General features: G+C 39.5%; 1 protein-coding gene across 1 annotated transcript; it reads left to right on the forward strand.

Moving 5' to 3' along the window:
- The first annotated feature begins 1784 nt into the window (after window positions 1-1784).
- Window positions 1785-9670, forward strand: si:ch73-335m24.2 (protein eva-1 homolog C). Its single transcript, XM_037675510.1, has 8 exons — window positions 1785-1869; window positions 3523-3728; window positions 3809-3932; window positions 5560-5712; window positions 5791-5934; window positions 6009-6080; window positions 6171-6251; window positions 9285-9670. The coding sequence occupies exons 1-8, from the start codon at window positions 1785-1787 to the stop codon at window positions 9668-9670; spliced, it is 1251 nt and encodes a 416-aa protein (XP_037531438.1).
- The last annotated feature ends 2358 nt before the right edge of the window (window positions 9671-12028 follow it).

Consider the following 12028-nt stretch of genomic DNA (forward strand, 5'->3'; position numbering starts at 1 on the left):
ATTAATTTTTACCGTATTTTTCGGATTATAAAGCGCACCAGATTATAAGCACAATATCAATGAACGGGTCTGTTTTCATATATAAGGCGCACCGGATTATAAGGCGCATTATGCGAAAGAAAACGGTCAGATAAGTCCAATTTTATTCAACTCATTCACAATAACTCTCGACATTGTTTAGTTGTACCAGATAAAATTGGTTTGAGGTCAGTAAGCACAACCAGAATTAATACATAAGGCTCGTTGTTGATTTGTGAGAAAATTAAAGAATTTTAAGTGTGCCTTATAGTCCGAAAAAAACGGTAGTTAATTTTTAAGCTTCTTGTGTCAAGTCGGCATTTTTGGGTCCGAACCTTCTGCCAATTAAAGCAGATTAGAAACCCGTTTAATCTAAAATAATGTTCAACATATAAAGTTAAAGAAAATCAGTCAAAAGTTGTAAAAAAAATATTTGATTGTGTACTCCGAGAGAGCAGTGTTTGTTTTCAGGTGAATGAAACTGAGAATTTGTACATTTTCTGATCTGGAGCAACGTTCCCTTTATGTCATAATTTTAACAAAGTGTAGAATATTTATATGTTTTAAGGACATGTCTTTTATTTCTATAAAATACTAATTAATTACTGTACATACCTTTCTAAACAGATTTTTAAAAATAAAAAGGGAGAAAGTGGTGAGCATAGAAGTAATCCTGGTAAGTGATTTTAAATGGTTCAAAAAGTGGGAGGTTCAAAAATCTATAGTTTCATTCATACTTTTGAGATCAAATAAAACTATTTAAATTAAGAAATTAATCTCAAATCATTACTAGAAGAGCAAAATGCTTTTATTCTTTGTGAGCTGTAAAACTCTAGATACACACAAAAAAAATAATTGACGTATAAAAATTTGAGCTTGAACACTGAACCTTGTGGGACTCCACATTTAATATCTTCACTTTTAAACTTTGATTTTTTTTATTTTTTGTCATTAATCGACTTGCACACTTGTTCATAATCCCCCTCATCTCATAAGCCTGCATTAATTTAAATAAAGATTTTTGTAAATGACTAAACAGTAACATATTTTATATTCTGATAGTTTAGAGTAGCCAGGCTCTTCAAAATGTAAATAAAATATTTAAAGTGGTCTGAAACACAAACGAGAACATCGTTTAATAATCCCTGTGATGGTTTGTTGCTCAAATCAGATAACTCCTCAGACTTTGCCTCAGAGGACTCAGATTGTCTGGTATGTTGGTGAAGACGGAGACAATCCGTGGGGAATCTACAGTCGAGTTCCTCTTCCAATATAAAATTAGTTGTAGAAGAAAGTAAAAGTAAATTAAAAGAAGGAAGGAAGGTATTTACAAAAAAAAAAAAAGAAATAATGACCTTACAGCTGTTTTGTTGTTTGGAGCTGTGCTTTCAAGTCCTGTATCTCCTGTTTTAACTTTCAACAACAAACTGAATTATGAGTAATACATTTCTTTTTAGTAAAATTAGTCTTTAAAATGGGAGTTCATACCTGTTATTCAGTCGTGTTATGTCCTCAGTAAACACGCTGCTTCATGGACAACTGCTCCTAATAATCAAATCTTCAAAATGTGCATACATTTCTTATTAGACAAAACAATCCTAAATGTTTAGGAGCCTGATTCAGCTGCACTGAAGTCAACCGTCTTTTTTTATTGCTGACTGGGGGGGCGGCTGATTTCGGAGGCACAATGGCTTTATTGACTTTTCACCAAACACAGCAACACTTTGAAAAAAAAAAGAAAACAGATTTGCTGCTGGATATTTACAATGACACCAACATGGAGCTTCTGCCTTCCTTTTCTACTTCTGGTTCTGATGATGCCCGCCACACATTCGGCACCAGATTTTTCTTGTAAGTGACTTTTTTTTTTTAAACGGATATAGAAAATTGCTGATGCATGATTTTCCATTTGTGTGTGCGTCCAACAGGAAGTGTCAAAAAGACATTTCCTAATAATGAGTACATCCTGCTGTCTTAGTAGTCGAGGATCAAGCTAAGAGTAAAATCAGAGGCTGAGCAGCAAATATGAACAAAAAGGACCAAATACTCTCAAACTAATACTTAACCTACAGCTGATTATTGTTTATAAGCTGTTTATTGTTTAGACTATGTGGTTCCAGTATTGGGACATAATGCTATAAGTTTTTTTGTTGTTGTTGTTGCATGTTCTTCTCTTATGAGGTTTGTGTATTTTTAAATCTGAATATTTTGTTTTTATTTAACGGCAGACTAATAATAGTTCATTGTGATTGTGAACAAGTGCCTGGTAGCACCACTGTGCAGCAGCAGCACCCCCCCCCCCCCCCCCCACACACACACACACTTTCATTTAATCTGCAAGCACATTATTCTGACACTTCAAGCTTGAAGCTTTACCTCCTAATGTCAATTGCTGCAGAAAACTTACATTTTTGTCTTTGCATTTGAGTTGGGGCCTCACATATGACAGCCTCAGTCATAAAAATACACACAAAGTCAAAAACACAAGGACAGGAAACACACATGGGAGGGGGAAGTTCAGTCCAGTGTCTTTGTGTTTGTCTACATGATCAAAGTCCAAACATTGTTCTGGAGAGTTACACCCACTGACTAAGACGTGGGGACACCACCCTGTCCACTAGCAGGACTGAAAATATCTGATAAGTAACCTCATCGCCTTTTGGACAATGACATCATTCTAAATTAAACACTAGCATTCCTTAAAGAAATACACATCGACCGCCGCTTCTCACGCCAGTTTTAAACTCTAAGATCATCTCACGTTGAAGCGCCGCTTTGTGCGCTCTCGTGTGATCTCGTGTGATCTTGTGAGGATGACGATGTGTTGAGGATGACTCTCAGCTACTACCACACCTAAATCTTAGCTCCAACAATTACAGCCATTTTTAAGCTCTGTAGCAGCCATCTTGAATGGGATTATTAACTCCAATGTTGATCACTACTTTCTAAAAGTTTCGCTGAAGTTTGGTCATGGAATATTTTGCTAACAAACACCCATACACTCTCAGACACAGGAAAAAAAACTTTACTATCTGCCTTTACTGTTCAGCAGCGGGCATTAAGTGACTCCGCCTGTACCCTTAAACACAACGACTTGATTTTAATCGATTTGACAAAAGAGATTTGAGATGGACGTGTGAGAAAACTGCCTTATTTGTGAATAGACATGAAACTCAGGAGGAGTGGTGGTGTGGAGGTTAGAGAATGTGAGCCTGTGATTGGAAAGTCGCTGGTTTGACCCCCTGGATCGACATCATCAAAATGTGGGTGGGAAAGGTGAAGCACCCACACCTGCTTCCGCCCTCATTTGCCCCACTCTGGGCCCTTGAGCAAGGTCCTTAACCCCCACTATCTGCTCACCCGGACACCCTAGCTGTGGTAGCTCGGTGGTCTGTGGTTGCATCAGGAAGGACGTCCTTGTGCGAGTTAGTTCGCTGTAGAGACCAGCTGAAAGAAGACATGAAGCTCTAATTTTACTCCTGTCCTCAACATCTTGTGTTTCAGTGTACCTCCACAGTATTCTGAAGAACCACACAGCTCATGCATGTGAAGGAGAAACTCTCATCATCAAGTGTCCCTCCAGGACGTCTGTCTCCGTCCTGTCAGCCTTCTACGGACGACGTATTCCTTACAAGTATTTATGTCCCTCAGCAAACACAAACATGACGTTGGAGGAGGACACCGAATGCACCTCCTCTGTTGCTCTTCAGGTACATAAATGGCACGAACGTGATCTGCTGTTGGACTAACCGTCACGTAGCAGTGAACACACGTTGTCCTGCTGTTGCAGAAGGTGCTGTCAGAGTGTCAGGATCAGCGGTCATGTTACATCCCCATCCTCGCTCCAGTGTTCGGACCGGATCCGTGTCCGCTCACCACCAAGTATCTTCTGGTCTCCTACAAGTGTCGACCAGGTAAAACAAGTACAAATGCTAAACTGACAGAATTAAGCAACTCAGACCTTCAGTAATTCTCGACGTTGTCCTTTTTATGGAATAAATTAAAGTAGATTCTTGAACATGATGAAGTTTGACAGAACTGTTTGAGTCTTTCTAAACAGACTGAATGAACACCGTCATCAAGACGGTCTTTTATTTTGTCATTCAACAGCAGCATCTGTCATCAGAAGTGCTTCTGGTGCACCTGTAGCATGTTTGCAAATTCACATTTGTTAAGATGCTAATTCATTTTGGACTAACTACTACATTTATTCCCATCTGTTTTTTTTTTTGTTTGTTTGTTTTTTTTTAGTTAGAGCGTTTTTTGTATATAAATGTGTTTTGATTTGGAATAATTCTGTAAAATAGACAAATCAATCTATACAATGGTTGTAACTGAAAGGTTTTGGGTCAATAAATAACATAATAAAGACAAAAGCTCACCCAGCTTGACTTGTTTTTTCCATGGGTGATTGCACTTACCTCACATTTCATGAGTCATAAAGGTTAGATCGTGACTGAAAGAATGAGAACCAGGGGGTAGGTTCAGGCTCAGACTCAGACTCCGAGATGGGATGAGGAGCTCCATCATCAGGGGGAAGCTCAGAGTAGAGTCGCTGCTCCTCTGTTTCAAAACGAGTCAGTTCAGGTGGTTCTGGCGTCTGATTAGGCTGCATCCTGAAAGTTTTCTGGGCATGACCCACTGGGATTAGAGCCCAGGGCAGACCCAGAACTTGCTGGAGGGATTGTGTAACTTCTCTAAAATGGGAACATCTTGGGATCCCCCAGGAAAAGCTGGAGAGTGTCGCTGAAGAAAAGGATGTCTGAGGTTCTCTCCTGGATCTGTTGCCTCCACGACTTGACCGTGGATAAGTAAAAGAAGGAGATGGAGATGGTTGCACTTTTCAAGCTTGGGTTGTCTTCCAGAGGCCTGGGAGCTTGAGGGATCTGTGGATTATCTTAGCTGTTCCTAGGACTAAATTCTTCATCTAGTTTGGGGGTCCCTGCACCCTGTGACCTCTGGCACCACTCAGGCCTTGACTCTCCATAACTTCTCCATTTCCACTTTCAGCCCTTGGCATTTTTCACGTTCCTTCTTCTTGATGTCACAGTCACTTGGGATTGGTACATCTCTCACCACTGCCCCTCAGCTGATTAGCCATCAGCTGTTTGTCAGTCTGGATCTGGAAGTCCCACAGTATCTTAGCCCATCCATTCTCCACCACTCTTGATGGAAAAATGTCCATTCCGGTCAGCGCTACTTTGTTGTGTCCAGTACCTCCCTCCTTATCGGAGCATGAGACCAAAGAAATTACACTCTTTGATGGTCCAAGCCTCCTCCAGCTAAATAAAAAGCCTCCCCACTGTTTGAAAAAAGTAAAAATGCAAACAAAGCTTTGGTCTTGTCTTAAAAAAAAAAGTTTAAAATGACTGATCATCCACAGGATATGGTGGGTGGAACCTGCAGGACTCTTTCTCTGCTCAGTAGGTCAGACTTTTACTTTTGGGCAGAACAAGAGAAGCTTATCATCTTATTAATAAAAAATATTTACCAAAGTTGCCAAAAGGTGCTTCTTTTTGTGTGTTTTTTTTTTTTTTTCAGAGCACCACCGCACCAGACTCGTGTGTGAAAACGAGCGCCTGAGGCTGACGTGCAGAAACGAAACCGTCCTCGTCATCTACTCAGCTACATTTGGACACTTGTTGCACAGCAGTCCTCACTGTCCCGAAGAACCCGGATCACAGGCTGACATGGGTTAGAAACACCCATTCATCGTCAAACAGCAAAACATTCAGATTTTCACCATTTCTGTTCTCACTTTCGTCGTCTCAGAGTGTTTGTCACCTGTGGCTCTGAGGAGGGTGTCCCGTAGGTGTCACGGCAGAGCAAACTGTTCAGTCCTTGCAGACACCCACACCTTTGGGGACCCTTGCTTTCCCGGCACCAGGAAGCACCTGCGGGTGTCCTTCACTTGTGGTAAAGAACAGAACAGAGGTTATTGTTTGCTGCTGAGGCAAAGTGGTTTCAAACATCTCTCACTTCTTTTTTAGTGCCCAGATATCTGCTAGAGGATGTTGGTCGAGGGTCAACGGATCCGTTCATGATCTCAGATTACACACATGGTAAGACTGGCAATGATTTGTTTGTGAAGTTTTTTTTGCTGCATTCAAGAGGCTGACAGGTCTCTGAGCCCAGACCCCTCTCCCCTGCAGGTGGATGGTACACTGGCCCCACCTACAGGCCTCAAAATGTGTTTGTAACCAACTCTCTGGAGGTGATTGAAAAAATACTGGGTAGGTAGGTGCACTGGTATGGAGGGTGAAATGTGACAAAATTAAATAAATAAATACAATAATTCCTCAAATAAAACATTTAAATTGTACATTTGTTTATTTCATGGGGCACTTAATAATTTAATTGTATATTTAATAATTTATTTGATGTATTTAATAATTAAAAGATGCATTTAATTATTATGTTTGTTTTTCGGATGCTCCCTTCTTCAGGGGTCACAACTAAGTCGCACAAAGTCTTGTCAATTATTTTTATGCCGGATGTCCTTCTTGATGCAACCACAGACCATCGAGCTACCACAGCCCTCTGTACCTGGGGGAGCAGATGGTGGGGGTTAAGGGCCTTGCTCAAGGGCCCAGAGTGAGGCAAATGAGGGTGGAGGCAGGTGTGGGTACTTCACCTATCCCATACACATTTTGATGTTGTCGGTACCGGGAGTTGAACCAGCGATCTTCCGATCACAGGCCCACATTCTCTAACCTCTGCTCCACGAAGCCCACATTTAATTATTATGTATTTACTTATTTAATTTTGTCACATTCCACCCTCCATACTCTGCAGACAGTCTATAAAGACACACGTGCATCTGTCACTGCTGCTGCTTTAAAAGATAAATCATCAGAACGTGTTCAAATGTGTTAACCTCCAAAAAAAAACTAAGAAGTTAAATAAAAAAACGGAGGCACTAATATAAATATTATTAATAAAAAACGGTCAAAGTGCTAAGTTAGTTTTTGTTTATCATCATGGCAGCTTAATACTAAAGATCTGCATTGTGAGTTACTGGATGTTTATCCATTTTTTAAATTTTTTATTTAGCTTCTTTTTAGATAAAATGTTTGTCAGAAATAACCTTTCATCAAAGTTTTCTTTTATATTCACCACTACTGCTGTTAGTTGTCGTGATTCGTTTAGCTTATGTCAAAAAGTGCTAAAAGTTCTTCACGTTCAGCAAACAAACAAAAACTTTCATAAATGCAACAGAAGTGTGGGAGTTTGCTTTTATGTTAGCAGAACAAACAATCAGTATCATGTGGGGACACTAATGTCAAAACATTTTGCCGATCCAGACTCATATGTGCGTTTTTTTGTTTTTGTAAAATGCAGACTCTTTAGAATAATGAATAGCTTTGTCAGAATCAGAATCAGTTTATTACTGCCATGTCAATGAACGAGGTTCACAAACTAAGAATTTGCGTCGACATAAAGGTGCGAATAGTAATAAAGTAAAATAAAGTAAAAATTAAAACATAACATAAAACATGTGTACACCCATACAATAGAAAACAATAAAAAAAGCTTAGAGAACAGTACAGATGGAGTATTCAGTTATAATACAGATGTAATGTGACCAACGCAGAAATTATGAGGTAGCATTATGAGTGTTCAGGAGTCCAACAGCAGAGGGGAAGAAACTGTTCTTATGGCGGGAGGTTCTGGTCCGAATGGACCGAAGCCTCCTGCCTGAGGGGAGTGGTTCGAACAGTCCGTGTGCAGGGTGAGCAGGGTCAGCTGTGATCGGACCTGCTCGCCTCACAGTCCTGGAGACGTACAGGTCATGGAGGGATGGAAGGCTGCAGCCGATCACCTTCTCAGCTGAGCGCACAACGCGCTGCAGTCTGAGTCTGTCCCTGGCAGTGGCCCCGGCATACCACACCGTGATGGAGGAGCTGAGGATGGACTCGATGATGGCCGTGTAGAACTGCACCATCAGCTTGGCCTTCTTCAGCTGTCGCAGGAAGTGCAGTCTCTGCTGGGCCTTCTTGATGAGGGAGCTGATGGTCGGCTCCCACTTGAGGTCCTGGGTGATGGTGGTGCCGAGGAACCGATAAGAGTTCGCAGTGGTGATGGGGGTATCATTACAGGTGAGGGGGGGCAGAGGGGCTGTGGCTTTCCTGAAATCCACAATCATCTCCACTGTCTTCCGGGCATTGAGTTCCAGGTTGTTGCTGCTGCACCAGGTCACCAGCCGGTCCACCTCCCTCCTGTATGCAGACTCATCACCGTCCGAGATGAGCCCGATGAGGGTGGTGTCATCTGCAAACTTAATAAGTTTCACAGAGTCATGGCTGGAGGTGCAGCAGTTGGTGTACAGGGAGAAAAGCAGGGGGGAAAGCACACAGCCCTGTGGAGATCCTGTGCTTACAGTCTGAGTGTCCGAGACAGCTCTCCCCAGCCGCACGCACAGACTCCGGTCTGTCAGGAAGTCTGTGATCCACCTGCAGGTGGAGTCAGGTACATGGAGCAGGGAGAGCTTGTCTTGGAGCAGAGCAGGGAGGATGGTGTTAAATGCTGTTGTGAAGTGGATGTTCACACAAATATAAACAGTCTGTGAAAAACTGTTTGGAAAACTGTATTAAACCATGAATAGTTTGTGTCAGATGGATATTTCACAGAATGAACATTTATATGGTTAATGGAATTAAATGCATTATGTGGGTAAGACTTTAAATGAAATCATCAGAGGTAGATCACAGGCTGAACAACTGGGAGGTAAAGTTAGAGAGGCCAGACTGAGATGGTTTGGACATGTCCAGAGGAGGGACAGTGGGTATACTGGTAGAATGATGTTAGTAATGCAGCTGCCAGGAAAAAGACAAAGAGGAGATACATGGATGTAGTTAGAGAGGACATGGAGTGAGGACAGAGGATGCAGAGGACAGAGTGAGATCATCATCATCATCTTCAGCTTTATTTATAAAGCGCTTTAACACCAGCCACAGCTGAAACAAAGTGCTGAACATCAGTAATAAATAAGATAAAAGAAAGCATAAAAATGAACTTACAAAGCTAAGCACACAATGAATTAAAAACTCAATTTAAAACACAATAAAATGACGAGTTAAACAAATAAAAATGAGATAAAATCAAGTCTCAGTTGTGTTGAAGGCCAGTGAGTAGAAATGAGTTGGAGAAAAGATGGAGGATGACTCACTGTGGTGACCCTTGAAGAGGGAACAGCCGAAAGAAGAGCGTTTGTAATTCGTTGTCGTGTGTGAACGATGCTCACGATGAGCCCGCCTCTCCTTCAGGTCTCCCAGAGCGAGTGGCTCTGTACTTTGTCTCCGGCATCTGCGTCGGCCTGGTGTTCCTGCTCTGCCTGTTCGGCCTTCGCTCCACTCTGGTGAGAGATGTCAAGGGTCTCGTTTCTGACTTGAAGGACGAGCTGAAAGCGTCACGCAGGAAGAAACAGGAGCTCATGGACGATCTCTTTGACGACGACGTCTCAGACACCTCCTCCTTTCGTCGCCTCACACAGTCTTACCGTTTGACTGACGTCTTGAGCCCGGCGGCCCTGACCGTGGAACTGGTTGAACGTGACGTGCAGCAGGTGAGGCCCAATGGAGACATGTGGCCACAGCAAGACTCCAGTCCTTACGCCATTCACAAGGTCATAACTTACAACAGTCAAATCTAATACACTCATTAACTCACACCGCTCTGGATCAAGAGATTCAAACTGAAGTCATTTGGAGCATTTAGAACTAACTTAAGCTTCACCTGTGCTTTATATAAATATTTTGATCTGGTTTGATCTGATAATGTTTCTATTAGATTAGATTTAATGTAGAACAAAAAAAAAAATGCTGAGAGCAGTAAATGCAGCACAATTTGTAACTAATAATAAACATTGATGAATAATGTATAAAATGCCATTCTGGTCAGTTTTGTATTCTCTGTATGTAAACAAAGTTGAACAGAGATTCAATAAAAGTGAATTCATTAATTTGTCTGCATCACTGTCTCTTGTCAGATGAATACTGAAGTAGATATCAATATTTGAGGTCACAGACCCTCGCATAAAAGTAACGGCATGGCTTTTTTGTAGTGAGTCTGTGATTATGGGGTTAACAAAATAATATTTAAATGCTTTCTAAGATGATAGTAAGAATTCTGGCAATTGTTAATTTGCTAGCATCTGTAACTAACAGGATTGTGTCCAAGTTTTTAGTTTCTCTATTTGTTTTTTCTTTTTAAATCCATTAATGGGTTTATATTCAGAGTTCTCCAAGACTATTCAGCTGTTCAGTTTGGAGACCGTACTCATGTCATGTGTGTAAAAGGCCTGTTTTACAGTTGATTTTGTATTTTTAGTTTATTTTAATATCAAACAGGATTTATCAATTTATAATGTGTCTTGTGTGTTTGTTGTTATTGTACATCGTTCTACTTTTAATCTCCAATTAAAATATGTTTCAACTATGTCTCATTTTAAATTGAAATAAAGAAGTCATTAAAATTTGATTTTGAATTTTCAAATGTTTGTGACCAATGAATACAAATTAAAAAAAAATAAAATTGGGATAAGCCAACAATGTGTCAAAGTAAACGCGGTCCATTAACAAACAAATAAACAAATAATTAAATAAATAAAAAGAAAAATAATTTTCTTGGAGATTTTAGTATATTGTAATTTTATATTGTTTTATGTTTTTCCTTCATTTTACCTTAGATTTTATGTTTTAAATTTATATTATATTTGTCTTATGTCATCCAACTGCTGCTTTAATGTGTTTCATTTATTCATATGTACAGCACTTCAGTGACTGGCTGTTTAAAATGTTTTAAAAATAAAGTTTGATACGTTCAAATAATAACAAATTCACCCATTTTTTAACTATTGAAAATGAGTTAATCTGTGTGCCATAAATTTACTTAAGTTACACTTTTGTTCAGACACAAAGTGAAAACTTTCTTTAGTTAATCAACTGAGGGAATACATGAATAGGTTTAACAAAAAAAATCATTGCATCAAAACAAAAATAGATTTAAAATATGGAGTTATTTATTTTTTAAATTTACCGTTTATTTATAAAGGGTTATATTCATAGTTATTTCTTTTATTAAGGCATTTAAAAATGGTATGTAATATAAAACTTTACAGAGACATTTGATCAAATGGGGCATCTATCTCTGTCCTGGTCAACAGAATCAGAGTGCTTTTTTTAATTGGTACTGTCAAAATATAAATAAACAACCATTAGATGTTAGACTGCAGTGAAGTGGTAAAAGAAAAGAAAAACAACACCAAAACACACAGTGACATACTCTTAAAAAATAAAATAAAATAAAAAAACACACCAAAAACAAACAAATAAAATACAGTAATTTAATTTGTTCTCTGTTATACAGTATATAAAAGAGTCCTTGTGATTCAGTGAGACTAACCTGTATAAATAAAGGTTGAATGAAAGATAATATATAAACACATATAATAATAATAATAATAATAATATAAATCTCAGAAAAAATTATAATAACAAATAATCTCTGAAATTGTGCTGAAATGCATCTTTATTTGATTTATTTCAGTTAAGGGGACCGAGATGGGGTAGAAGTAGGGCAGCCGACCTGGGACCAGAAAGTTGCAAGACCCTCCCCCACCACCACCACCACCACCACCACCATGGTGTCCCTGAGCAAGACACCCAATCCCCAGTTGCTCCCTAGCACCTATAGTTGCCCACTGCTCCACCTGGGTGCATCTCATGTGTGATGGGTTAAAATAAAAAACGATAAGAGGATAACTTTATTGATCCCGCAGGAAATTGTTGTGCCAGAGTTTCAACAAAGGAACATGCACAAGGAATCACACAAGATATAAAAAATAACAGAGAACAAATTAAATAAACAAATAAAAATAATAGAGGCATAAAAATACCAACAACGAAGGTCCAAAACAGGTCAAATGTGGACAGAAACATTAAAGTGTTTATTATAGTGCAGGATTAATTTTATTGTCCTATGGGGGAGGAGTTTAAAAGTCTGATAGCCA

Source organism: Nematolebias whitei, chromosome 4 (genome assembly GCF_014905685.2).
Source record: "Nematolebias whitei isolate Nwh7 chromosome 4, NemWhi1, whole genome shotgun sequence".
NCBI lineage: Eukaryota > Metazoa > Chordata > Actinopteri > Cyprinodontiformes > Rivulidae > Nematolebias > Nematolebias whitei.